The 25912-nt window shown below is 41.0% G+C and overlaps 1 protein-coding gene and 1 long non-coding RNA gene across 2 annotated transcripts in view; both read left to right on the forward strand.

Annotated features, from left to right (window-relative positions):
* The first annotated feature begins 11458 nt into the window (after positions 1–11458).
* The window catches only part of gpm6bb (glycoprotein M6Bb), a 28511-nt gene continuing 14057 nt past the window's right edge, over positions 11459–25912 (forward strand). Inside the window, exon 1 of the mRNA XM_031869345.1 lies at positions 11459–11576. Coding sequence (XP_031725205.1) covers positions 11573–11576 — 4 coding nt within the window. The 5' untranslated portion in view covers positions 11459–11572. The remainder of the gene's footprint in view (positions 11577–25912) is intronic.
* Positions 11585–24306, forward strand: LOC116395446 (uncharacterized). Its single transcript, XR_004213513.1, has 2 exons — positions 11585–12089; positions 14328–24306. It is a non-coding gene; the product is annotated as an uncharacterized LOC116395446 (long non-coding RNA).

Raw genomic sequence — 25912 nt, forward strand, 5'->3', positions numbered from 1 at the left:
GGGGGGGGGGTGGGGGGGGGGGGGGGGGGGGCTGCTCCTTAGGTCATGATATCCCTCTAGCCAAGTGAAGAGAGCGGGCGCTGGTCCTCACTAAGACTCATCTGTCAATCATAGCTTCCGTTCATCAGTGGGAGCAACCTGACAGCCACAGAGCCTTTCTCCATCACTGAGCACTGAAAACCCGCTGATCCTCAGTCTAGACCCCCGCACATGCTCGTCTCTGCACATCCGAACAGATGAAAAAATTGCAACATCGCTTTTACAGCATGTAGACATCCTATCCATCGCTTAAGACCACATTCACTTTGATAAGCGATTCTCTTTCAAGCGACGGCAAATCCATTATGTTTTCACTCAGATCTGCATGTCAGGGTGTCTCCCGTGAGTTCCAGCTTCTGTGCAGTCACCCAAACCCTAAACAGCACACAGACACATACTTTTCCCTGGCCAATGCCTGCTCCATGTTGACACTGGCTCACAATTTATCTATTTCTAGCTTGCAGGCTTGTCTCACTGAGAGTTTTCTCGCTGGAGCTGTGCAGCTGTCAAAGTGATGCAAGAATAGATTGAAGATAGAATGCAATTTCAATTGCTGAACTGGTTGACAAAAAAAATGTTTTCCTTTCAATGGAGCTTAGATGTATGTTGTGGGAGCAATTATCCATTAGGGGGACACAGAGCAGCAGCTCTTTTAGCCATGTATGGAGAAACTATAATCTCTTAAATGCAGACTCTTGTGTTGAATATGTGTGTTGGTATTCCACCCCAATGGGAACATTTTGAAACTGTGGGCTGGCAGGGAATTCTGTCAAATGTGGTTGGTTGCAACATCTCACCAGGTCTGTCAGAAGAAACAGGGAATTGTTGTCATATAGGGGAGCATGTGCAGGTGTACAATTAAAGGCTCAGCACAAGACATGGCATGCTTGCAAAAAACGTGGCTTCATAAATGTGATTAGCAGGCAGCCTGTCAGATGGATGAACACATTCAAGATGACAGACTGTCACACTCAAAATAAATCCAGTTCTATAGACGTGAGCAGTACATTGTACTATACTGTCTGTGTTGTTTTCTGTCCCAGTAGTGCTTTTCAACTTAAATACCACTTGGAGGTAAACCAATGCAATTGGTTTGGTCTCCTGAAGTAAAGAAGCAAAGGATTACTGGCAGCCCAAAGACACACTGTTCTCTATTATCAAGCATCAGTGTCTTCTTCAATGGACACTTGTCAGATGTCTTCTCCTATTCATCATGTTTGTCTTGCTTTAAACTGTCAGAAAGAGCTGAAGGTTTACTCCATTCACAGCTGTACCAAAACTATATTTACTCTGAAATTTTCTTTCACAACTGACATTGTTTTCCATGAAGACTAGTTTGGCATTTATTTTGTTATCTCCAAACTTTGAATGTGCAATGTGCAATACAGACAAAATAACATTGCTATCTTATCTTTAAATGTATGAGACCCTAAACATTTTAGGGTGAATAAAATGCTGTGCTACTAATATGCTCTGTTAATGGGTTGTAGCTATTGGCTTTATTAATGGTTAGTAATATAACTAAAATCCAAATATGACTTGCAAGTATTTTCCTATTAATGGTTTGTAACTGATCCACAAAGTATAATGTATTCATTCATTTATTAATTGATAAACAATTAATGAAGCAATTCAAAACAATAACAAATCTGCGCATTATGACATCTTGGAAGTTGCTACATAACAAAAGCTACTAAGTTTTGAATGATCGAGAGAGAGAGGACATTTTGATGCAGTCACTTCATCAGAGTCTCATGTAAATTACAGTAAAATGGTGCAGATGTCATTTTGGAATACTGTGTCTTTGCTTCTGGTTGGTTGGTGGACATGGTGACTAGCTTTCAGATCCTCCAGAGAAGATACCTGACAGCTTCTCTTATGCGTCGTTGGAACAGCTCCAATTTCATTAAATCAAAGGTCGACTGAATTCACTCTCTGACCAGTTAGTGGTCTGAACTCATGAATAATTTAATAAGATATATGGCAGCCTTTTATTTCATTCGTCCACAATAATAAATCACATGAATTTGGATAGATTATGTTATCATATAGTGTTGAATGGCCAGAGACAGTATTCTTTAATTTGCCAGCAGTCGTTCTTTGTAACAAATCAAATGTGGGCACTACACTTCAAGGATGCCGTGGGTTGGGACGGGGTTATCAGCTGTAACCGGCTCATGAGATAACGCCAGTGAAGCATGCTCACATGCGCTAACATGCACTAGGATTGACGCGAGGCCGGGCCCGTCTACGTTAACTTGGAGGAGCTCAGATTACAACACACACAGAGGGAGAGTGGCTTATTCTCGGCTCAGGCAGACGTTACTCCACTATATCTTAACATTGCAAATAAGGTGTTTGCTGCTGCAATGATATTTATGTGTTCAGCAGATTTTTGATTCGGAAAACTGGAAAACTGGAAAACTGTGCCTTCTTCACCGATACATTTCATTATCAAGAAGCATGCAAAAGAAAGCAGAAGATATCAAGATCAAGATAATCTGATTTGAATTTTAGTTCAATAGAAACAAAATGTTGCTTCTACTGATCACATTGAAATGATATGACAAGATATCAGAGCTTTACTGAAACCCAACTTTTCCCCAGTGATAGAAAAATCCTACTTTCAACTTGATGAATGCAAAGTTATTTCCTCTAAGCTGATTGCCATGGGAACAGTGCAGTAACCATCTCCTCCATCTAAGACGGCTGATAATTGTCTTCTTCAAAAGACATCTTACGGCATTCACAGAGTGAATAAAAACTGCGTTGATGATATGCTATAGAGAATTAGATACAATACAACAGACTATGTATGGATAATTGTGGATACAAATGATTTGTTTATGTGTGCGTTCTTTGAAAAAAGCAATTTAGCTTGACATGTTCAGTGACGTCCTTCACCGTCAAGTGAAAGCGCTGATGGAGAATAAGCAGGAGGTTGATGGCAGGACGGTGCTGTCGCAGCTGTGGAAACAGACACAGTATAATCAGACTCACAAAAATATCTTCTCGAGGCTCAAAAGGAAATATCTCGAGGTGTTCAGGTTTGCGCCAACAAAAACCCATATTATTAGAAGAAGAAAGAAAAATTATGACATTAGTTAGCCTTTTTAATTCCACTATTTGGACTTCCCACTGAGGACGGCCACAAGGTCAACTTCAATTTCTAATTTGCCTCTCTATCTAAATTGTGCTCATCAATTCAACATATTCAGCACCTCTCTGGAGCAGCCAGCAAGACTTATGAAGAGCAGTTGGAAGGGGAAAAAAAGAGAGACATAGAGAGAGAAGTGTGTGGGGGGGGGAGAGATATTTTTAATTCAACATTTTCCTCAATACTATAAATAATCAGCTTTATACATTTAATTTGTTTCAACACTGTATAAAGAACATCGGTGATGGCTAAAACACATTAAAATGTCACTTGTTACAATGTCAATCATTGTCATTGTCTGGCACATCTTTGCGCTGCTTCCACTCGTCTGGCACCGTTATCACTTTGGAACCATTTTTAGAACACTGTGGGGGCAGTAAACACAGTTCCCATGGAAACATCACCGAGACACACATCGATAAGCGGATTGGAGCAGCTGTATTTCTCTGATGACGAATGAAACCTCAAAAGCTGAGAGGGTTTCAGCATGGTGAACACAATTAAACGCAGCCAATATATTCGGGATGGAGGGATCCACATAAGCGGAGGAATCTGTTTGATTTCTCATTATGTGGCAGATAACAAATTACTCTTATCTGGTTTGGTCAAAAGCACACTGTGGCTCTGCCTGCCAGCCAGTCGGCAGGTCTGCATGTGTGTGTCTGAGTGCAGTCACAAATGGGCAACAATTTCCAATTAGATTTTACTCTACACACGGATATATTGATCTGGAGCAGCTGTTCTCATCAAGCAGGAAAGAAACAATCAGCCACACAGTTTCATTTAGGATCAGTCAATAGTCTTAAGCAGGGCAAGAAGAAGAAGAAGACATGGTCAGACATGCTTTTAAAACAGCAATCCAAGAAGTCACATAATAAACGATTTTAAACAAGCATTTTATTCAATTTCTAGCATAGATAATTTGACGCTCACTTTGTTTAAGCGTAAGATATTTTGTTTGGTTTTAGAAGGCACTCAAAAATGTGTTTGACTTATTGTTACTTCACTGTGCAGATTGATTCATGTGCAAGCAATATTGCACAATTATAGTTTCTGGATTCTTTTTAATTAGGGAGCAGGCGATGTATTTTTCGGCATTTTTATTATTATTTTTGAAACATATTCAACACAAAATGATCATACCAAGTATTCCAATCATTTTGGAGATCTTTATTGTTGTATGAGAGAGGTTCAAACCAGGAGCCGAACACATGTGTCACATGTCTTCCAGGGTTATGGCCGAAGACTCAGCTGTTGGGAGGACACAAAGAACCTGATCACAGTGCAACCGATGGTGTCGTGAGAGAAGCTTTGCATGAGAGCAGTTCATCTCCCCTCTGCGGCTTATGTGGTCCTAAAACGGCTGCACAGAAGGTTTTACAACGCTGACCTAAAAACAGTCTTTTTCCTTCAAAGCTCTGAGAACATGTACAGCTTCATCAAGGGGATGTTGATTGAGTGTATGGAGTACCGCTGAAACACCACGCCAACAACCATTAGCTGCCAAGTGTTAATGTAGTGAAATTAAGCAAATTAGAGCACAGGTGATGGATGTCACCACAGTTTTTACTTAATAGAGAACTTGTGTCTACATCTTAAGTTTGAATTCTTCATTCTGTCGCTGCACTGAGTGGATCAATGTGAATGAGGCTCAGTGATGAACCTGTAACCCGCTGGCAGTCTGATGGGTCTAATGAAACAGAAAATAATGGCACTCTACGGCCTCTGTCAGTGATTAGAGCCCAGCCATGTCCTTTATTCTTTGTACAGTGGGTCCTGAGTGGAAAATAAACCAATATTTAATCATACCCGAAAAGCCATTGTATGCTGCAAAAGAAACGAGGGGAGCATGAGAAGCAAAATTCGATTATTTACTCCTTTTGATATTCCCCGTCCTAAATTGCCATTTCTAAATCAAAGAAATTTGGGTCAAAATGATCCAATGTGCCGGACAATATCAGCGCAGCATTCACAAGCCTCATTGAGCCATTGGCAAAATAATTGAAAATGATAATGAATGACTGCTATTACCAGGTCTGAATAAGACAGTCGTCTCCCATTATGTTCACAATATAAAAATCCCAGTTTCCCCTGATACAGAGGAGGAACAGAGACAGCAACATAGACAGCATGTTATTCCAAAATTGCAGAGATGTGTGGCAAAATATAGTTTAATGTGATCATATAGAAGAAGAAGTGCTTTCCAATGTAATAGGTTTGTCTATGTCACACGGACATACATGTGGCAAACCCTGCCATTCACCTCCTTTGGTCCTTCCAAGCAAAGAGCAAGAGCTTTGACAGCACCACCAGGGAGGCCATGTAGATAAAATCCATTTTGACAAATTAGTAATCACTTGAAACAATGCAAGGAGCTCACGGTGTATTAATGTGCGACTCAGACCACGAATGAGTTCTCGGAGAAATCGTGTCCTGTTTGTTGAAGTAAAAAACACACTGAAACATCATCCATTTATCTCTAATTACTGTTGATATTCTGTTTGGGGAAAGACACGGCAGGGGAATTATCGTCAAGGCTGGTGAGGAGTAATCAGCCAGCAAATGGACGCTATGACTTTAAAAGTTAAATGGTACCAATATTCAATTTGACATAATTAACTTTTGGGAATGGTATAGTATGTAGCCTAAATCCTTTTACAGTAAGAACACATCTTTTGAATGATGAGTGAGGAAAATTCTCACATTTTCATTTACAGATGCGAAACACAAAAATAAAGTAATCACGCCTAAGAAAGTGAATTGTTTAATAATTCAAATCAGTTCAGCAGCAGATGTGCTTCCATCAAATGCAGCAGTTAGACAGACAGACATACAGACAGATGGACGGACAGACAGGTAAAAGTTTATTCAGGAAAAACAATTTAATCTTCCTTGATTGAGAGTTCTGTGTATCAGAACTCTGTGTAACTGTGTAATCAGGATAGTTAAATGAATATATTTGAAGTTTTTTGTGTTAGAAGAACAATTAAGAAAATGTGTTTTGTTCAGTGTTTTTGTACTGAGCACCTTGAGGCCATAAAACAGTCCACTGGATGGCAGCACAGTATAAACTAGTGTTTCAATTATTGCCATTAGTTCAGTTAGTGTAACAATAAAGTAAAATAGTTATTTTCCAACAAAGATATCCTCATATACCACATTTATTATAGTGGTAAATAGACACAAACGAAGGCAGTGGTGGAGGAATAGTTTACAACAGTATTCGGGCAAAATGAAGATAAATCCAACAGCGATATTGGACTTTTGCAGCAGTCCAAGAACAGAAATGAATACAGATAGAAAGTATCATGAATAAATATTAGGACGCACAAAAACTAAAATAAGAACAGAATTAAAATAACAACATTCAAGAACATTTGGGGACAAACTACACTATAAAGTAACAGTGGTGTGATTAATTGCAGCCGGGTCAACAAGCCCATATAAACACTGCACATCAAGCCAATACAGATTCATTAATGGTACTCAAAATTTTTTTGCTTCAGGAAGTATGCAGTCAAGATTAACTCTGATCCAGTGTCCATATTCCTTGTTGTACAGGAATGTTTCATATCTGAATATTCAACACACAGCTGATGGTATTGTCAGGATGTGTGCTGTATACCGGAGAGGATCGGAGTTGCAGTGATCCAATTATCTGGAGGCAGAGTGACAAGGGTGTGCATAGTTGCCCTTGTATGTTTTTCCATTCCCAGAGTTAAGTCTGTCTGTTGAGTCCTCCGAAATCTGGCCACTCCCAACTCGTTTCACTCTCAACACCGCCAGAAACCCAGGGCAGCAGATGCAACACAATTTGTAGCACTGTTGCCTTACAGTCTGTGGTTGTTACACCACAGCTGAACTCTGTTTTCTCGCTCATTTCACACTGTGAGCATGTCTATCCACAGGGATCTAACAGTAACGCAAGTTATTATTCTTTTTACACTGTCTTCTTACACGTGGGCTTGAGGAGATAACTCGTCTGTATGCAACTTCCTGCCCAGCCCCCAGCTGTGCATGGAGCTGTTTTGTGACTGCCCTTTGTCTGGGGCCTTGGGGAGGGGTGATAAATTATATGAGCTCAGCGCTGCATACATGTTCATCACTCCCCTTGACCTGCTGGAGTCAGTCACCACCACTTCACCACTGACTCATAGGCACTGGTGATGCGTTGTGTTTGCAGAACCTCCAGCAGAGACTGACATGCCTATAAAACCCTTCCAAGACATGACAGTTATTTTGTTAAACTCGATCGAGAGCATGCTTAGTCAGAGGCCAACTTAAAGATCCAATTAAAGTTGACAGAATCAGAGATCCCCTGTCAGGTTGGAGATTAATCCAGAAAAACATTTGATAAAATATTCAAGCATACTTTGTCCCTAAGTGGCATATGTTTTCAACTTGTTAGCAGGATTTAGTTTTATAGGGAAGTTGACAAGATTGGAAGCTTTTGAAAGACTTTTGTGGGTAAACAATATATTTCCTCAGCATTTTCCCCTGAGATGGCAATGAAACATTATTTCCCACGTAGATCCACATTTAACCACACTTTTGTTTTTTTACTTCACCACAAGGTCAAAGTCTCAGGAGGAGTTGTATTTCCTAAATTCAAAAGAATTTGATTTTACAATATACGCTGTGGTTATTTACACTTTTCCTCATTTTCTGTTGAGTTGTGCTTACTGCATGTTCAAATGAACAATGTGTCTACACATTTTTTACATTATTTGCTCGGTTTTGAGAAGGTCTTATGAGTTTGAGGGAATTTTCTCGAACCATCTTGAAACATCAAAGTCAGCAACGTCGGAGATATACCGTTTTCACCAGACAACACGACACTGAATTGATTCTTTCACAGAGAATACAATCATCAGTTGCAGCCAGTCTTCATCAATAACCAACAAAGTGACGAATGTCTCTGTGACAAAGAATGAAGGCAGAAGAAGTATACTGTAGATGTACAACATAAACAAGAATGGCTTTTCTGGGAAAACAGTAAAACACAGATTCAATCTCAAAACATTTGAGCTGGAAGGAGTTTGCACCAACCTCATTGAGCCTTTTCAGGCAACGTGTGCAGCAACTGGGTGTTTGCTGACACATTTCGTAACATCTGTTTACCCTAAGAAAGTTATCGGGAAGAACTGAAGTAATCAATTGAATTATCTTTAGCACACATTCTGCATAATAAGATATATAAGATATGATGTAATGCTATTTTGAAAGTCTTTTGTGCTATGTCATCACTAATATGAGCGCATAACAATTATGAACCGACACATTAAGGAGCGCTTTGCAAGGCAGAATTGTCCAACCAAGTCATGCAACATTCGATCTGACGCCAGCTTCACTCTGAGCACATTTTAAAGCGACTCTCATTTTGAGCCCATTCCCGGTGTCTGCCATTTTCTCAGTGGGTTGTAACCATGGAGGCTGTTGTGTTGGGTGCAGCACTTCCACAGCTTTTCTTTACTAGCAATTAGACGCTGCAGGATTCGCTCAATTTTTACCTCCATTGCAATCATCTCTGTCTGACTGTGCTTATTTCTCAATTAGAAACACAACATGAATTAGAGAAAACTAAATTGCTTCAAGATATGCTCGGTCTTCAATGCTTTGTCTACAGTATTACTGTATCACATACTTTGCCCATATGAGATATTTCAGGTATTAGTTTGCACCAATCAAACAAACAGTAAATCATTGTGCTGACACACAGCTTTGTCAAAGGTCTGAATCAGTAGCTAAATGGACATTTGGATTGTTTTTATTTCACTTATTAATTACTGATTTTCATCTCTATAAACAGATTATGCTATCATATGAAGACCACAGGACAAGATTTTGGCATTCCAAGCATTTTGGTTTCTGTTAGTAGACTGTGTAGTATTATTGACCAATCAGGGTCGAGCAGGCTTTGGTAAACTCCTTATGGAGAGCAAAAGAGGTGTAACGCATTGGCTGAAATTCAACCTAGGAACATACCGACTATCGTCTCACGATGATTTACCTTTTTATTGGTTTGAAAATACCTTGTAAACTGGCTACTTGTGTGAAACAATCCGGTTATACACGTCGTCTCAAAACTCACACTCGCATCTCAAATTGTTAATCGGACTGTAAGCAATGAGCAGCACAGAAAAAGAAGTCTTGGCCCAGCTATCTCCTATCAGGGCCCAGAAATGTAGCCCCTTTGCGCCCAGAGGCTTATCCATCATCAGAGCTGATGGGTTCTGAGAGTAATTACTGATGTACTAGATGGCATATAGTTTTAATTGTGAGAAACACAAACACCATAGCTACTCACTGACAAGGACGTTGTTGTATTTAATCTTTGCTCTGATAGCTAAGTCTGAATCACAACAAAATAACCAATGTCCGAAGCAACATTGAAGGTTTTCTGCAGTTTACAGCATCCCCCAATTAATTAAAACGTCATGCGCTGGGCGTATTGGTCTAAAGGTTACATGGCCATATGTACTGTGTAATGTCAGATGAAAAGGCTTTGTCTGATGTGTTTTGTTTTGCCATGGTCCACCCTATTAACAGTTGCATGCCTGCTGTCTGCCAGCTGCCGTGCCTGCTGTAACAGCCAGCACAGTGCTGGAATGTTCCCATGCAGGTCCTCCATTCTCTCACACTGACATGCAGCTTGTGTACACAGACCTACAGTTTGTTGAACACATGCAGTCCTGGCACAAGAGCTATGATATATACACGGATAAAACATGTTTATTATAAATGACTAATACTTCTTTGTCATGGTTGTCATGTTGACCTTTCAGAGATTCAGGTCACAATATGTTCGGAGAATATATGTGCAGGAATTGCAGATCTGTATTGTTGGACATTCACAGAAGCAGATTTACAGAAAAAAGAAAAGTTAGCTGACTCTTATGCTGCATCACGAACCAAAACCATTGAAGGCAAACAAAAAACTAATGAATAAATGTGCATGGTGGATTAAGAATAAAAAACGTTTTTAGGGAAAAAATAGTGATATTGTCTTTGCAACGCTGAAGTTGACCAGTTAAATATTTGCCTTTCGGGGGCTTTTGTGTATGCCATGTTTGGCAGATGCCCTGTTTGGCCATGAAACAACCCATTGAGAGTTGCCACTTGGCCACCAGTGAAAAGACTGAATTGGATTAGGGGGTGCTCAGAACTCCTTGGATACCGGATACCAGTACACTGGATTGATGGAGATTGGCATTGTTTCTGTTAAGGCCTCATTTTTGTTAAAGACTGCAATTCATCCCAGTCCACATACGTAATGCCAGAGATGAGACATATCTTTAAAATTAGACACCTTATTTATCCATGAACATGTGGGTATGCATGAAGGGCATATGAAAATAAGAATACTTCTGTTTTGTTTTCCCACTAACACTGTGACTCTACATGCATGTGCGAGTGTAGATTATAATGGGTGAACTAATACATGCATGATTGCATGCATATATGTATCGAAATGAAAATTGGAATTGGTAGAAGGGGAGTTGGAATGGGATGTTTTGGGGATGGGATAACAGTAACTATCTACATGTGTATTTACATTATTATGTAATAATAATTAATATGTTAATTCAAGTTAAAAATCAGACTTTTTTTTTTACTCACAAGAGGTCAGCAGAACTATTGTCAGTGTGGGCATCTAACTTATTACTTCATTCAAGTCACAGAACTTCCACTAGAAAATGTAGTCACAACAAAAAATGTTATCATACATTGGATGTTTTTTTTTATCCAGATGGTTAGAAAGATTGTGAAATATTCCTTCAGAAAAGCAGTGTGTTGTTTAACATTCTTGGTCATTTATTTTTGTGATAAACAAATACTCTCTGACTGAGGTGTAATGGTACATGAGATGCACAAACCAGTGTTAGAATAATCCCTGACTCTGCAGTTTAATTGGTGGTCTCATGACCTGCGATAACATCCCATATCTGTCTGCTGTCAGGTTGACACAACTGACCTGATAACACTTAATCCTCCACATTGGCTTGCTTTTTGTAAAGAACAATAGTATAAAGAAGCAACAATAATAATCTTGATTGAAATCCGTTTATTTGATTGGCTTGCTGAACATGATAAACGTTATCTCTCGTGTGTCTATGGGGGACTTTGTAAGCGGCTGATGATGAGTTGATGACCAGCGAAACTTCCTGAGGAGGGCTGAGAAGATGGGGGGGCGTCCTCCCATCAGTAATCCCCCTCCGCGGTGACGTCAGCCAGGCTGTCTCCAAAGGGACGCGCGGCGTTGAGTGTTTGAGCAGCCAGGCGGCCAGTGTGCATCCCAGGACGCAGCATCAGTGTAGCTGGGGCTCAACTTTCAGCTGATCGCTTCACTTCGGACACTTTGGGAAACTAACAACAATGGGTACGTTTGTTTTGTTGTTCTTACCTATATATGCTCCAGTGGCCTTTAGTAGAAGACGGATATAAATATCGCCGTTTTTTTTGTTTTTTTCATGATGACAGCATATGGCTCATACTTTGTTACTGTCGCGCAAACTTTCTGGGAAAGCCGATTTTTTTTTTTTTTTTTAACGTTCACTCAGCTCCTTCTGCTGCTGCAGAGATAGGCTGTTTACCTGACCCGGATTCACGAGAACCGGCATTAGAACAGCCTGCTGAAGCAACTTGAGGAAAGCGATTAGAGAGATTAAGTCCAGCTGGATTCCTGCAGTCAACTCTATGCGAGTCTGCGGAGGTGTTAAATCCAGATCAACATGCTGCCTCTACTGTCTCTCTCACTGTTGCTTTCAATAGGACCTCAGTGCTGAACTATTGAGATGAGCTATTTGATGAAAACCTGACTTCTCTTTATGATCATTATTGGTCAGCAGTGATTGATCATGGTGCTGTGTTTGATAACGATTGTCATGTAAAGGTATTTCCTAAACCAAACTGCACAGCATCTTCTGCCGGTAATGAATGACTAATAGTTACTGGAAAAAAAACCTAACGGGCAACATATTGTGTTAGTCAGACGCTCCATAGCTGAAGCCTGCATGCTATGTGTTATGCCAGAACTTGTAATTGCTCTGTGAAGGGCTGAGCTGGGACTGTCTCATCTTTAAAAACAGTCCCAAGTGTTTACCATCTGTGCTCCCAAGATGGGGAGGGGAGGGGGGTGCATGGGAGGATTGAGGCGCTGATGCTATGGATGTTTAACTTCTCGCTAACTTTAAGTCTTTGAAAGAGTGATAAACTATGGACCAGATGGGATAGTTGACATGAAAAACACTCATCCTGCTCTGGGGTAGATGGTTTATAGTAAAAAAAAATGACTCAGATTGGATCCAATTATTGTAATTTTACCATTTTGAGATTTTTGTGTTGGTTTTTGGTCAGCATTTATTGGCCTGTGTTGTTTGCCACGGTGCAGCTGAGGCCAGCGAAGAACGCTGTGTGCAAATGTGTATCAATGCTCATTAATTCGCTCTGAAGCTCTCACAGAGGCGTCTTTGTGCTTCTAATTTGGAGCTGCTCCTTTGTACGACTTCAGTGGCTCTTAATGTAGAGAGAGAAGTTCACAGCATTGCAAGTTTCAGAGCGGATGCCCTGTGAACTAATTCCCGACAGACCCTCTTTCACTGTCTCGCGGAGGATATTACTCTGCACGGCAATCAACCTTTGTGCATGTCCACTTGCTAAAGCTCCCAATATTTTTATTCAAAGATTCTCCATGACTCTTTTCAGGAGAAGTAGCCTGTTGTTGTGGGCAGGAGTAGGTTCATTTGGAGAGTTGCTATTTGCTGTTGAGGTTTCCTTTTGTTCGGTCAGAGAAACTGACACCGTACTGCTGTGATTTGCCGTTTCATGTGAAATAGCTTTGAAGACAGAAAATGGAGTAACTGTGTACATGAATCCTTTTAGCCCCAAAATAAACAAGATGTCTTGAAGGCGATTTTGTGTGGAGCTGTGAAGTGAAGATGTCGTTCAGAGGTTATATAACCTATGTCTGATTTGATTTTACAGTGACCTTCACCTCGCAGAGGGGCCACATGTTTTTAAGAGGAATTCTCCTCTGTCCTTGCGGCGAACGGTTTAACAGTGCATTGGCCTGTGTGAGGGACGTGGGAGGATAACTTGGCCTCAGTCCGCTGTGCTCGATTCAGAGGGAGACAGCCAGTCGTTTTCCACAAATATCCTGTTAGGTTCTTCTTGGTGTTTATCCTGTGACAATTACTCACCCAACAGTGTTTGGTTACCAAGAGTTACTAGATAACTAAACACACATGAAAGGATCGTGGCTTCAGTTCTACGTAGATATTTCATCGCTTAACCCAACATCTGAAGAGAGAGCCTGAAGACAAAAATACATGTGATGATCATGCTGATTTTACCAAGAAAAGCATGACATGGCGCTTCATAAAAAGCTTAATCGTTTGTCTTTGCTGCAGATTGTAGCCCCTGAACTAGATAAGAAATCAAACATAAGCAAAGTTTATATTTTATTTTTCACAATGGAAAACAGTTTAGAAACTCTCAGTCTCATTCAGTGTGGAAGATTTGCCATCGTTTCGATTTATGTCTTTTGCAGATACAATTTGATTATGTGCTTGACATTTAAAGCTGTCTTATGACAGAAGATTCAACTAATCAAATACAGCAAATTATGGACACGGCTATGAACAGTGTGTGTCTGTTCTTCTTGCAGCCAGATTCTGATCGCAAAAAAAAAAAAAGAAAGAAGAAGGAAAGATTGTTTTTCCTTATGGAAACTCGTGAACCCTCTAGTCTGAGTGTTTTGTATTCAGCTTGGTGGTCTTGTGGAAAAGGTCATCAAGGTTGGATGCAAACCAGATCCAAGTGTTACATCATTGTTTTTGAGTATTTCAAGTAAAGAGAGTAAATCACAGCTGACAGTTTTCAATGTGTCTTAAATTAAACATCTTGCTGTAGTATATGTAATATATATATATATATATATATATATATATATATATATATATATAGTTACTGACACATGGGTTGCTAGTGTACAAGTAGAGGCTTAAACCTGATGTCAAATGTTATAGTCTCTATTTATAGTGAAGACTTTTTCCGATTCTGTTCTTCAATGATCCACAAACACAGGGGTTGGGCAGTGTCCTTCATAATGATTTTTACATGTGTCTCCAAGGTGTCCGCTGCCTCATGCTCTTTAACGCGAACGCCTCCTCCATCTGAACTAGGATGTCTGGAAAGTGTCCGATTATTTAGCTCACACATCAGCAGTGATCACTGTCACGGACACATGTGTTGTGACCCTGCATCCTGAGTCTGAAGAGAGGAAAGACCCATGACTGCTAACGCTGTGCCGGCGGAGGTGTTTTTGTGCTCTGGGAATCAACAACTTGTCATCTGACGGCAGAGCAATAACAGAGAGTCAGATAAATTCCCCCTGCTTTTAGTTGAGTCATGGCGAAATGGTCCTCAGAGGCATGTCGTAGGTCATGCACATGCTTCTGTTTCCAAGAGATACAAGGAGGGAAAAAAAAACCCCACAAGTCTGCAAGAATGAGTCACTGCAGAGATGGTCAAAGGGTAAGAGCGAAACTGAACTTTCTTGTTTTGTGTTTGTTTGTTCGATTCAAAGCATTCTCTTATTTACTCCAAAAAGATGCCCTCCGTGAGTTCAGTCCAAATAAAGTACGCGCTAACCTTGTTTTTTATGACTGATCCCCACATTTTTATGTCACCATCAATAATTCCTAAATTGCTTTTCGTCTTTGGTTTGCAATCATTAATTAATTATACTGAACATCCCCCATAATGAGGTAGTCACTGTCATAGTTACATGATTTCTGGGCTTCTTTCCATTTGGCATAGGATATCACCGAGCCTATTTGGTAATTATAGAGCAGATGAGGCCCCATACAGTACTTTTTGCAACTTTGCAGCTCTAAATAAAAAAGAGAACCAGCTAGTTCAATCAAGACCTCATTCATCTACTGCTTTCCTTCCTACTCCACTTCATTTCCTCCTCTCTCTCTCTGGGTTTCCTTTCCTCTCTCATCACGGCTCTCCTCTGCCTTTATACATTTTTTTTGTTTCTCTCCAGCCCTGCAGGTCTGCCAGAGCAGTCATGATAATTTGTTGAGCTTAATAACTCCTCCGACAACAAAGAAGGCCATTGAGTATTGTGACATGAAATGATAGGAATAGAAGTTCCTGAGTGGGGATGCTCGTTGAAGCAAGTGCCTTGGCTGTCACTTCTACTAAAAGCCTATTCACAGTTGAACAGAAGGGATGCAAGTGGTTGCATGGGCAACTCTGTGTATGTGTGTGTGTGTGTGTGCAAGTTTGTCCTTGTTGGAGAGATGTCACAGTGAAACTGCCACATGGTAGAAACAGGATGGCATTTAAATATCTGAAAATAGTCCCTATATGCAAAACACCCACATTTTTCAAGGTTAAAGTGTGAAATACATGCATAATACGGTCTAATTTATGTTTTTTTCTTCATTTTGACAATATGTTGGCATCAGTGCATGTTCATATAGTGCAGTGGTGATATTTGCTAGTGAAGCTGCAATCTATCAGTGTTTTGTTCACAGTCAGAGGGTCAGAGGATTGTTCCAGAAGGTCTGAGGGAAATAATAGATTGGGGAAAGCAAAGAGCCCCTGCAGCTGACGAACATTCACTCACTCATTCAACAGGGATTCAGCGCTACTGCAGGGGTTTCTCCCATCTACTGTAAACCACATTGCAGCAACTCTGTATGACCACATTTGCTACAGCACCAAAAACACTGCGTCTGCCTTGATTCACTCTCTCCCAATCCCACGAGCAGGGGACATTGATTAAATAGTCAATAATGTTTTCACCGAATGACCTATTTTCCTGTTCCAGTCTTTGGTAAACAAGAAAATGGATCATAATGCAGTCAATGTTAAGAGTGGCTGAACAGTGTGATTGATGCCTGCGGCAGAGAGGGGCTATGCGAACTAGTGCGTCAAATACCGAGGATTGGTCACTCGCCCAAAACTTCAAACTATGTCACTCTAGCGTCAGTTTTGGAATGCATCAGAGACATTGTGTCAATATAGGCTCGTTACATGGATAGTGTCCTATTGTTTTCAAAGTACATTTCCATCTTCACAGGAAGTTAGGTTTAGGCAACAAAACCACATAGTTAGGTTTAGGAAAATATTGTGGTTGATGTTAACTTTTAGTATGGCTTTTATTTAAGGTGCCTAGTCATTGATTGTCTTAGTTTTTAAGTCTGAAAAAGTCTCAAAGGTTTTCAGCCTGTTTTAACATTGTATTGTGTATTGTTGTAATGTTTAGTCTTGCAAAATGATATTGTATTGTTGTCTTTTATTTTTTTTATTTGCTCTGTGAAGCATTTTGGGCTCCATGATAGGTGCTATCTAAATTGAGTTGAGTTCAGACTAAGTACTCAAGTTACTTCTGAGTGACGTGACTATAGCGAATCCCATAAACCATGTGTCTAATGATTGACGTGTCAATACGCGTCAACATTGACTTTTAGTTTCACATGGAACAGGAACAGCGGCGAAAGTCCTGTGTTTGTTTGACCTATCCGCAAACAGCATCCGAAACCATCGCCTCTCCCATAGACTTTATATAAGAAGTGGATGTAGTCACTGTGACATCACCCATTGGTTTGGGAAGTACCGTTCTGAAGTCATTAAAAGATCCCCTCTCAATGTCCTTCAGATGTAAGTGGTGCTTGCTCAGTATCTCCCTTCAGACACCTGTTGGATTTGTCAAAGATGCAAAGTTGATATTTTTCCACACTCTTATCATCAGAGAGGGGGGTGAGGATGTGTGTCTGTCAGCTAAGATGGTTGGTTCTTTCAACACAATGTATTAATTCTTCCTATTTTGGGAGAAAGTGCATTTAGGACTTCGATGTAACCACAGTTCAGATGGTAAAGCAGTTAGGTGAAATGACAAGAAATAATAGGGCCTCCAGCTAATTTCCCTGCAAGATCATCTGTGAGGAGTGAGAGCAGAATGCATTAGTCTGCTTTTCAACTGTGGGAGCCTGTAGGATTGAGCTGTTGGCTGTGTGCCCACTGAGTGTATTCAACCCTCTACAGATAGGTCTTTGTCCTCTGCGCTTTAACGCAGCTGCTAAACAACCGTAAGACAAAAGCATCTGGGGTACCCCAGCACACCAATGAGAAATGTTCACCATATGAAGAGCCCTGCCAGACAGCCTGAGACCATTTGGAAGCAACCAAATGCTATGCATGGGATGAATTAAGCAGGAATTTAAATGAATACCCATGTAAACCCTTGTGACTTTTTCTTTGCCCCTATATTCAGAATTATTTGTGAAATCCTACTCAAGATATTCAAAGACGTTTTTTTTGACGATACTGTCATAAAAGCGAACCTTGTGAAGACTTGTCTGCAACACAGCTTGTTGCTTATCCAAGTTGTGGCAGGAAATGCACATGATGGTGCTGCATGTGACACAGTGAAACCAGAGTTAGAAGCCACTTGACACACACACACACACACACACACTCTCTCTGTCGCCAGCCAGGAATCATTTTCCTGCCAAAGAAAAAGTTTTTTAAGTTAGACATTTTATTGTCTGCTTATTGTCCTCCAGAGAATGTCTTGATATGCAGGAGGGGGCACTTCTGCCAAGCAGAAGAAAATCTGCGATCGCTGAGCTTTTAGAAAGCAACAGCTGCAAGGAAACCCAATAGCTGAGGGAGAGCGTTTGGCGAGACTGTTTTGGGGATGGATTTCAATTTGACTCAATTGTTGAACGGTTTTGTAGAAAAAATGTAGTGTATTCAACTGAGTTACACTTTTACCATTTATACACACAAGCTTTTTTATCACTTACTGTTAGGGCTAAACGACTTTATAACAATATGTAATTGCAATTATTTTGACTGATATTGCAAATATGATTTACTATATTAGAGGGATTGATTATATTCACATTGTTATTGTCATGTTCCTTGAAAATTAGATTAAAATTATTATGGTGTGATTTTGTGGGGATCTGTACCAAACAAAGATGTAGAATATGATGTGTAGGCCGGGAAATCCCTTCAGCACAACATATTGCACCTTGCCATATTATGACTCTTTCAATTAATTGTGCAGCCCTACTCACTGTAGGTTCACTTGAGAGGAAATGAGAAACTTACCAGCTAACAGCGGCTTCAGGGGAGAGGAAATCCCAGATGTTTCTGTCTGAAAAACAGGTTGACCCTGTAAACCACACGCAGACCAGAGGAGAGATCAGTCAGCAGTATGAACGTTACAGCTACGCCACTGAGAGCTCTCATAAGTCATCTTAGCTTTTGACCTCCACTCTATGGAAAAACAATACGGTAACAATGGTGTCCACGGCTGAAAATGGGAAAGTAATGTTGTGAAGGAACGGAGCATCTGGAATGTATAGAGCAAGCTTCCTGCAACTGAACACATGTTGAGAGAGAGAGAGAGAGAGAGAGAGAGAGAGAGAGAGAGAGAGAGAGGTATTAGCATTAAGAGTTGCTTTGTGTTTGTTGTTGCTAGGCAGGTTCAGACTAAACATTTTCCAAGACAATATAAGAACATCATCTTCTGTATTTATTGATTTCAAAGTTATTTGAATTTGAGGCACTGACTCGTCCTGTTTCTTTTCACACTTAAAGCTGCACATCTTCTAAAAGAAACAAAGTAAACAGTGTTTTATTTCTTCATTGACAGTTATGACACGGTTATGCAAATGAGTTTAAATCAGTTTCTAGTGCCAAAGTGTTCTGCAAACACAGATTGAAGCACTTCTTTTTGCATACAAAATGATTTAACAAACATGACTCTCTTTTGATGTATTATCAGACCGGTGGTTCCATCAAGTTTGCACAGACTGAGAGTGAGAGTGTAAATCTTTAGACACTAATAATGATGTAGTGACTGTATCACATCTGATGGTGCCATAAATGGGTTTTTTCATTGCACAGTAGATGCTACAAAGTGTCCAGTATGATGGACAAAAGGGTATTACCGCCTGTTCTGTTGGGAAAACTGTACTTAAAGCAGTAAAGTAATGGATTGACCCACTCTCGCAGAGTTCAGCCAGGGCAGAGTATACGAACCACTAGAGAGATTAGCTCCTATCTTTCTCTTGCAATGAGCTGTATTAGCCACTTATTGTTAAGAACTTAGTCCACGTCTAAACCGCTTCCATCATGAATCTGAGGACAAACAAATCCCTGCAGGGGTGGAAGTGTCAGGTTCAGGTTGCGGCCGACTCCCTGTCCTTCCAGGATCCATCCGCGGGACGCAGGGCTTAGAGACAAGAGAGAAGAGCCTCGTGGAACAATGGCATTAAAGTGATCTCCGTGTCATCTGCTCTGTTGTCATAGTGCTGGCGATGAATCCTGACACGGTGGAGTCCAAGTGGCTACTATGTTTCACTGGCTGGGGCTAAAAGGAGGAGGTTTCTACTCCTTCTAATGAGGGATGGGGGGAACAGAGAAGAGGAGGGTTTGAAAAGGGTAAAGTCTTGGGTCAAGGGTGAGAGGTTGGCAGCGTGAAGCGGAGGACAATAGGATTGGCGGGTGACACGCAGAGAAAGAAATCCCAGCAGCTGGGATAGACAGAGAGGGTGGGGGCTGTTCATGGGAAGCAACTCCAAGATTAGCTGGAAAGTCTCATCTAATGTCCCCATGTCTCTGTGCTTCATTATGTCTCTATTGTGTGTGTGTGTGTGTGTGTGTGTGTGTGTTCACATGCTTTTGCCCTGTGCAACAAGTAGGAAAATGAAAGACTGTCTCGAGCCCTGTGTTATTTGGCATCTCAGCACCTGGAGTGTGAGAACGTTTGAGTTGTGGAGATCCTAATCAGTGTAAGAATGACATCTGTAGAAACATTTTGCTTTCAAACTATTTCTAGGTCTCCTGGCACAACATGCTAGATCTTCTTTACAAACATCCATATAAAATGTCTCATGCCAAAAATACATTCAACTGGAGCTGGTTATTCAGGTTTGATGTTATCATCACTCAATATCAGCATGCTTGTGTTGTTAAATTTCCCAAAGAATATTCATAAATCAATAACATTATGTGCACATCTGTACAAGACTAAACAAATAACCTGCTAACTACCTTAAGATTCAAAGTGACTGCCGTCCTGTCATTCATGGATTATAAAAGGAAACTCAGTGGCCTTTGTCTGGAGCTAAATAAACAAATGCTTACAGTGATGGATATTGTATTTCAAGGATCAACACCACAAAGGGAAGTCCCTGGGGGGCTTATTTATACTCTGTGCAGTTTAATAGACCGTCAGACATTTAAAATGGCTTTGTAAGGTGCTCAGTGTCAAAATGACTGCAAAGTGGCTGCAGTTTGCACTTAATCTGTGCAGAGAAAAGATTGATATACAGAGAGTATAGACAGATTAAATCAGGTTAGAATTACATCTGCACCTTAAAGGGCCATAATTACATGTACATGAAGGAGCTTTAAAGCGGCTTTAATCAATATTCTTCTATTAACAATGGACCACATGAGTATTTGTATGTGGAAGATGTTGCTCATCGTGACAAATCCACAGAACTTTAACACCTGACTTTGCAGTTCTGCTTTATAGCATCTCAGCTCATTGCTTTGGTTTTCATGGTTTGCAGCTGTTTTCAGTGAATCGCTCTACGCTACCTCTTCAGCAGCAAATGACCGACAAACAAAGATCCCTATTAGCTGGCGACCATAGTGGAACGTGTAGCACCTGAACAGCCAGATATTTCCCTCAAGAGTTTGTGGAGACCAAAAGGAGACCATGTTTCTGCCAGATATAGTATAAGTAGATATACTTTGGGGTAAATGCTTTTTTCTCTCACAAATAATCTTTCCTGAAGCTCGTCTATTTTGGGGGAACTGCTGAACGTGTTGGGGAATAAAAGCGTTTTTTAAACCCCTTATTTTTTCTTAGAGTCAACTATTCAGGAGTTGCTGGGTATTTTCATTTCCTCCATTTCTTGGCAAAGTATTATCACAATATAGATTGAAAAAGACAAGAGGTTATTATCTAGCATTATTCCAACTGGATAATGGAGAGGTGTTTGCTTGCAGTACCTTTTGGCGGGTTCATTGGCTGCATAATGTAAGAGTGGCAGAACCACAAAGACGGCAAAAAGCCTCTTCCAGACCGGAGGCATCATTAAAGTATTTACTGTACGCTGAAAGAGAAAAACAAACAATTATGCAGACCTTTACTTTTCTCTAAAATGGCAGCAATACGGCCTGTATGGGACGTGGTGGGGTACTATAAAAACGCCTTATCTCTATCTTTCACTCTTTTCCAGGTTTCTGTTTCCTGGCATTGATTTGCTCTTTTGACTCCAGATTAAAGTTGTGAAATTCTTAGTGTGAAGGTTTTGACATTGTATTGGTTTTCTGTCCGGCACACGCCATAGTGGCAGTTTCCAAGGTACTGTAAGCTAGGAAGCCTGGATAATAGGAAGCATCTGTGGCGCTCACTGCAACACACTTTGGCCAAAACCACAGTGGCTGTGGAGGTGCCAGAGTCGAGAGGATTGTGAAGTCATTTTTTGAAGAAAAACATGGCTGCCAGGCATCCTCGAGTAAGTGTTTTGCTCCATTTCCAGACCTAACATGATGGAGTATCACAAACATGCAATTAGTGAAGTACTGAGTCAGATACTTTGGGCATTGTTTGGTCAAACACTTGTAATTACAATGGAGAGAAAAATTCCATCTGGAAATTGTACAGTGGAAGAAACGCCAAGACATAAATGTGTCTATAAGAAATGGCTGGAATTGAATAGCAGAGCTGGATTACCGCTTTTTCAGCATATGCCTTCACATCTTTACAGGGGTTTGGGAGAATACTTTTATATGTGGAAACAATTGTAAGAAGTCTTTTGTGGCTACAAAGGGACCTGTGAGTGTGAAGTCTGATAAATTGCCTCAAGTGATATTCACCTGAGTCAGCATTGGTTGATGCTGAAGACTACAAGTTACAAGTAACACAGTGAGCTTACCGTGTACTGTATCTCAAGGCTACATTAGCTGCTTCTAGCATAATACATCCGAATCGCTGACTCAACTGTTGCATTGTGGGTAATGTAGGTGCCTGGATTCGACAAGGAAGAAGATGAATGCATTGAATTACATAGACTTTTTGTTTTAAACAGTCCAATGTAAGACAAACATCAGAGGCGCTCATTCAAGTATAAAGGTTGAAAAGCCTTTATTTAAGTATGACACCATAATGATTCAAATACCCTTTAACCTTCACTCTACTCCAACACTGAGTGTATGGAAGATTTTTTTTCTGGCTATACACACAATGTTGATATCCCTTAGTTTATAGCTTCTTGCCAGGGCCAAAGGGAAGCAAAATGATCATTATAAGTCAGACCCCTGTGGTTTTCCATCTCACAATCCACATATTTTGCTGTAATGGACGAGGACAGTTAGCATATTCATTTCGTTCCATTGCAGAGAGAGACTTTTCCTAGAAAATATGAATACAATTCAGGCTCATGTTGGTTGGATTTACATGGAAGAATTAGCTGTTCTTCTCGGGTGAGTTTGAGTCATGCATTTTGATGTATTGACTGTTATAACTAATCATATTTCATAACTGAATTGTTGACCAAAATTTGTACAGAATTTGTAATGCGTTTTGTTATTCTGTAGACTCGCAGAGGAAAATGGGTCAACAAAACAAGTGAATGGATCTGTGTAATGGGCAGGTAGTGTGCTGCTTTTGTAAACCAATCAATGACTTAGATTCAGCACGCCAAACATGACGGCAGACATACAGAGCAGATTGACCTATGAAAATGGCCTGCATTTAAATCCAGGACAGTAATACCACCACAGTACATTGGAAGGAAATTCACTGACTGCAACACATTGCCAAAACAAGGTTTACAGGAATCTCTGTCTCAAATGTGGTTATATACCACAAATCACTGCAAGAAATGAAATGCTACAGCTTTTTTCCATGAGAGCAGCAAAATATTCCTCATCTGCTCTGCTCTGGTGGGATGAGCCTGCTTTCCTCAGGCCGTTGCCATGTGCTGGTAAGGGGAACTCGGGGCCTGGGCACTTGCCTGCATCCCTGAGAACCCAGTCCTCACTGTGAGCCAAGCGGGGTGCAGGTCTTCACGGGTGACTGAACACTGAGGAGCATTCAGGGCCCCCGGTCTCACAGCGTGAAAGGTTGACCCACAATGAAGCCTCCTCCATTTGTATAAGCTTCATCATCATTCAAATTGTGTCTTCAAGTAGGGGAGTGGCGCTGTCTCGACACTGGAGCGGAGCATGCAGCTCTCAGGCTTGGCCTCCTGTGTTCACGTGAATATTCCCACAGCCACTCAGTCTGTCACAGTGTTTTTGGTAAAGCTCCAATCAGTCTGTTGCTCTTTATATGTATAATACCTTCCTTGCTTTATTCATTTCTGACGTTCAAGCTTCTTTTCTAGCTTATTGTTTTGATTTAAGGTTATTACATTTACTGTGTTGTTCAGTTTCTCTTCTCAAAATCAACCCTGTTGCCAGCAGCAGGCAGCTGTTTCCAGCAAAATAAAAATGAATACACACTGTGCTACCTGCCCAGGGAGTTGAACATCTAACTACTGAAGAGCGAGATATTAATCTCAAGAGTTGATGGAGACCAAAACAGAGCTCAAAGCAGAGTGAATGTTATATTTGTCAGCCAGAACTTTAAATTATTTCTATTGAACACAAAGTAGACGTAATATTGTACATTTGATTCCTAGAATTAGGTTAATTGCATTAGCTGAGATCATTCATGCTTCACAATCACTGGCTCATTCACCAGTTGCTTGGCTACTAGCTGAGTAGTTATGTAAAACCAAACAGCAACCATTTGCTATAGTTGGCTTTCATTGACATGTGTGTCTCTGACTGAAACAGGGGTTAAAGCCAAGATTGAGGATATGAAAATCTCTCATAATCAGTGTTTTATTGAGTTATTATTTGCCTTCAGAGGATAAGGCAGGATAACGAGCACTGTAACAAAACTATACATGCTGAATTTCTATTTCTGAGCCAACAGTCAATGCATGACTTTTCTTCTGTTAAAGAACACTTTGTTAACTTTGGTTTTCCCTAGCTTAAGATCCCAGCCAAAAAAACATTATTTTAATTCCTTTTTTCCAATCAAAAGCATATGTTGATGCTTATGTTTATGCTGAAAACCCAATTCGACCAGGCCTGATCACATGTTTTGAATTTCCTTTTGCGTGTGTGCAACAAACTCAATCATTTTGTTGTTTATTCACATTTAGAAAAGGGTTCAGATGGATCCTTGGCTTGGTGTACTCGGTAATACGGATCTGCCTCTTTGTGGTTAAGTGTGTGACACATTTACTCTTGCGTATCAACGGCTTTTCTTTTGAAGCTTCACTTGAGCTCCTCGTTACGATTAATGGGGAAATCACAAGCACAGCTACCTCGAAATCAGCTGTAGAAATCAAACCACCATCACTGCTGCTGATGGGCTGGAGGCTCCCTTCCCCACATCACAAGGATGTCAGTTCTCCTGGTGTTTTACAGGGCTGATGATGAAAAAGCTAGAAGATTAGTGCGGCATTTGTTGTTGTGGGATCCCCGCTAAGTTCACTTCCCTGACCCCTGAAGCTCCCCTCCCCTGCTGATCCCCCTCCTCTCTGAGGTCTGGTATCCGTGAGAAGACCCTACTCCAGCTCCGCTCCAGCAGGGCTCTCCCCCCACTGCTGAAAGGCCTTTCTCTCATTAGCATGCCCCTGGGGCTTCTTGCCCTGCTGTTGCCAAACAAACACAGCCAAGATCTTCTTCCCTGTCTCCTCGCTGTCTGTTTCGCCAGTCATCTCTGGCTTATCTTGAACAAGTTGTTTCTCATCGTATCATCCTCTAATCATTCTCTATTTTTTCCGACCTTTTATCAGCATTCTTCATGTTTCTGTCGTTGGGATTGTCTGGATTTCCCATTTTCAGATGCTGTTTCCTCTGCCCCGAGGACGCTCTGTGTCCTTGTTAAGGAAATGTAGATCTGCCTTTCTTTCCTGTGTCCTTTTTATGTGAGTTAGAGGCCACCAGATGGAGGGAAGACGGCGGTCAGAGGTTGCTAATGTATGCTGCAGGAGCAGAGGGCATATGGTGCCAATCAAAAGATGAAGGGCTAACCCCCCCAGCCACACTACACCACCACAGCACGCCCGCGCACACACACACTCCCCCTTTCTTGAACTGTGGTCAGATGTGAACTAGAGAGAGGTGATTGTGTGCCTATATGCTTTCTGTCCCAGCCTGTACAACAGAGAAGGGTTTTCACCCACTCTAAAGAAAGGGTCCGTACTCACCCATCTGCACCCGAGCCTGTTCTCATCGGATTGCTATTCAGGGTTGCGCTTCGGTTTCTCAGACAGGCACGCCTGAGAGGAGGGAGTGTGTTAAGGGCATTCACGAAGATTTGCTTGTCATTAAGAGGGCAAATTAATTTGACTTAGACTGAACTGCAAAACAGTCATAACAAACACCACAGATGCACATTTTGCCTGTGAAACAAGGATTTACGAGACGTATGACTGGGGCTCAACCACATCTCTTCTGACAAGACCTCTGTCTCTTGTAAAGGAACTGGGATGTACAGTTGAGCGGTGCCTTTGTGAGGCAGGACGAGACGAAAAGAGTGAAAGTAGAGGAGAGAGAGAGGGAGAGAGAGAGAGAGAGAGAGAGAGAGAGAGAGAGAGAGAGAGAGAG

This window comes from Anarrhichthys ocellatus, unplaced genomic scaffold (genome assembly GCF_004355925.1).
Source record: "Anarrhichthys ocellatus isolate YVR2014 unplaced genomic scaffold, GSC_Weel_1.0 scaffold47, whole genome shotgun sequence".
Lineage (NCBI taxonomy): Eukaryota > Metazoa > Chordata > Actinopteri > Perciformes > Anarhichadidae > Anarrhichthys > Anarrhichthys ocellatus.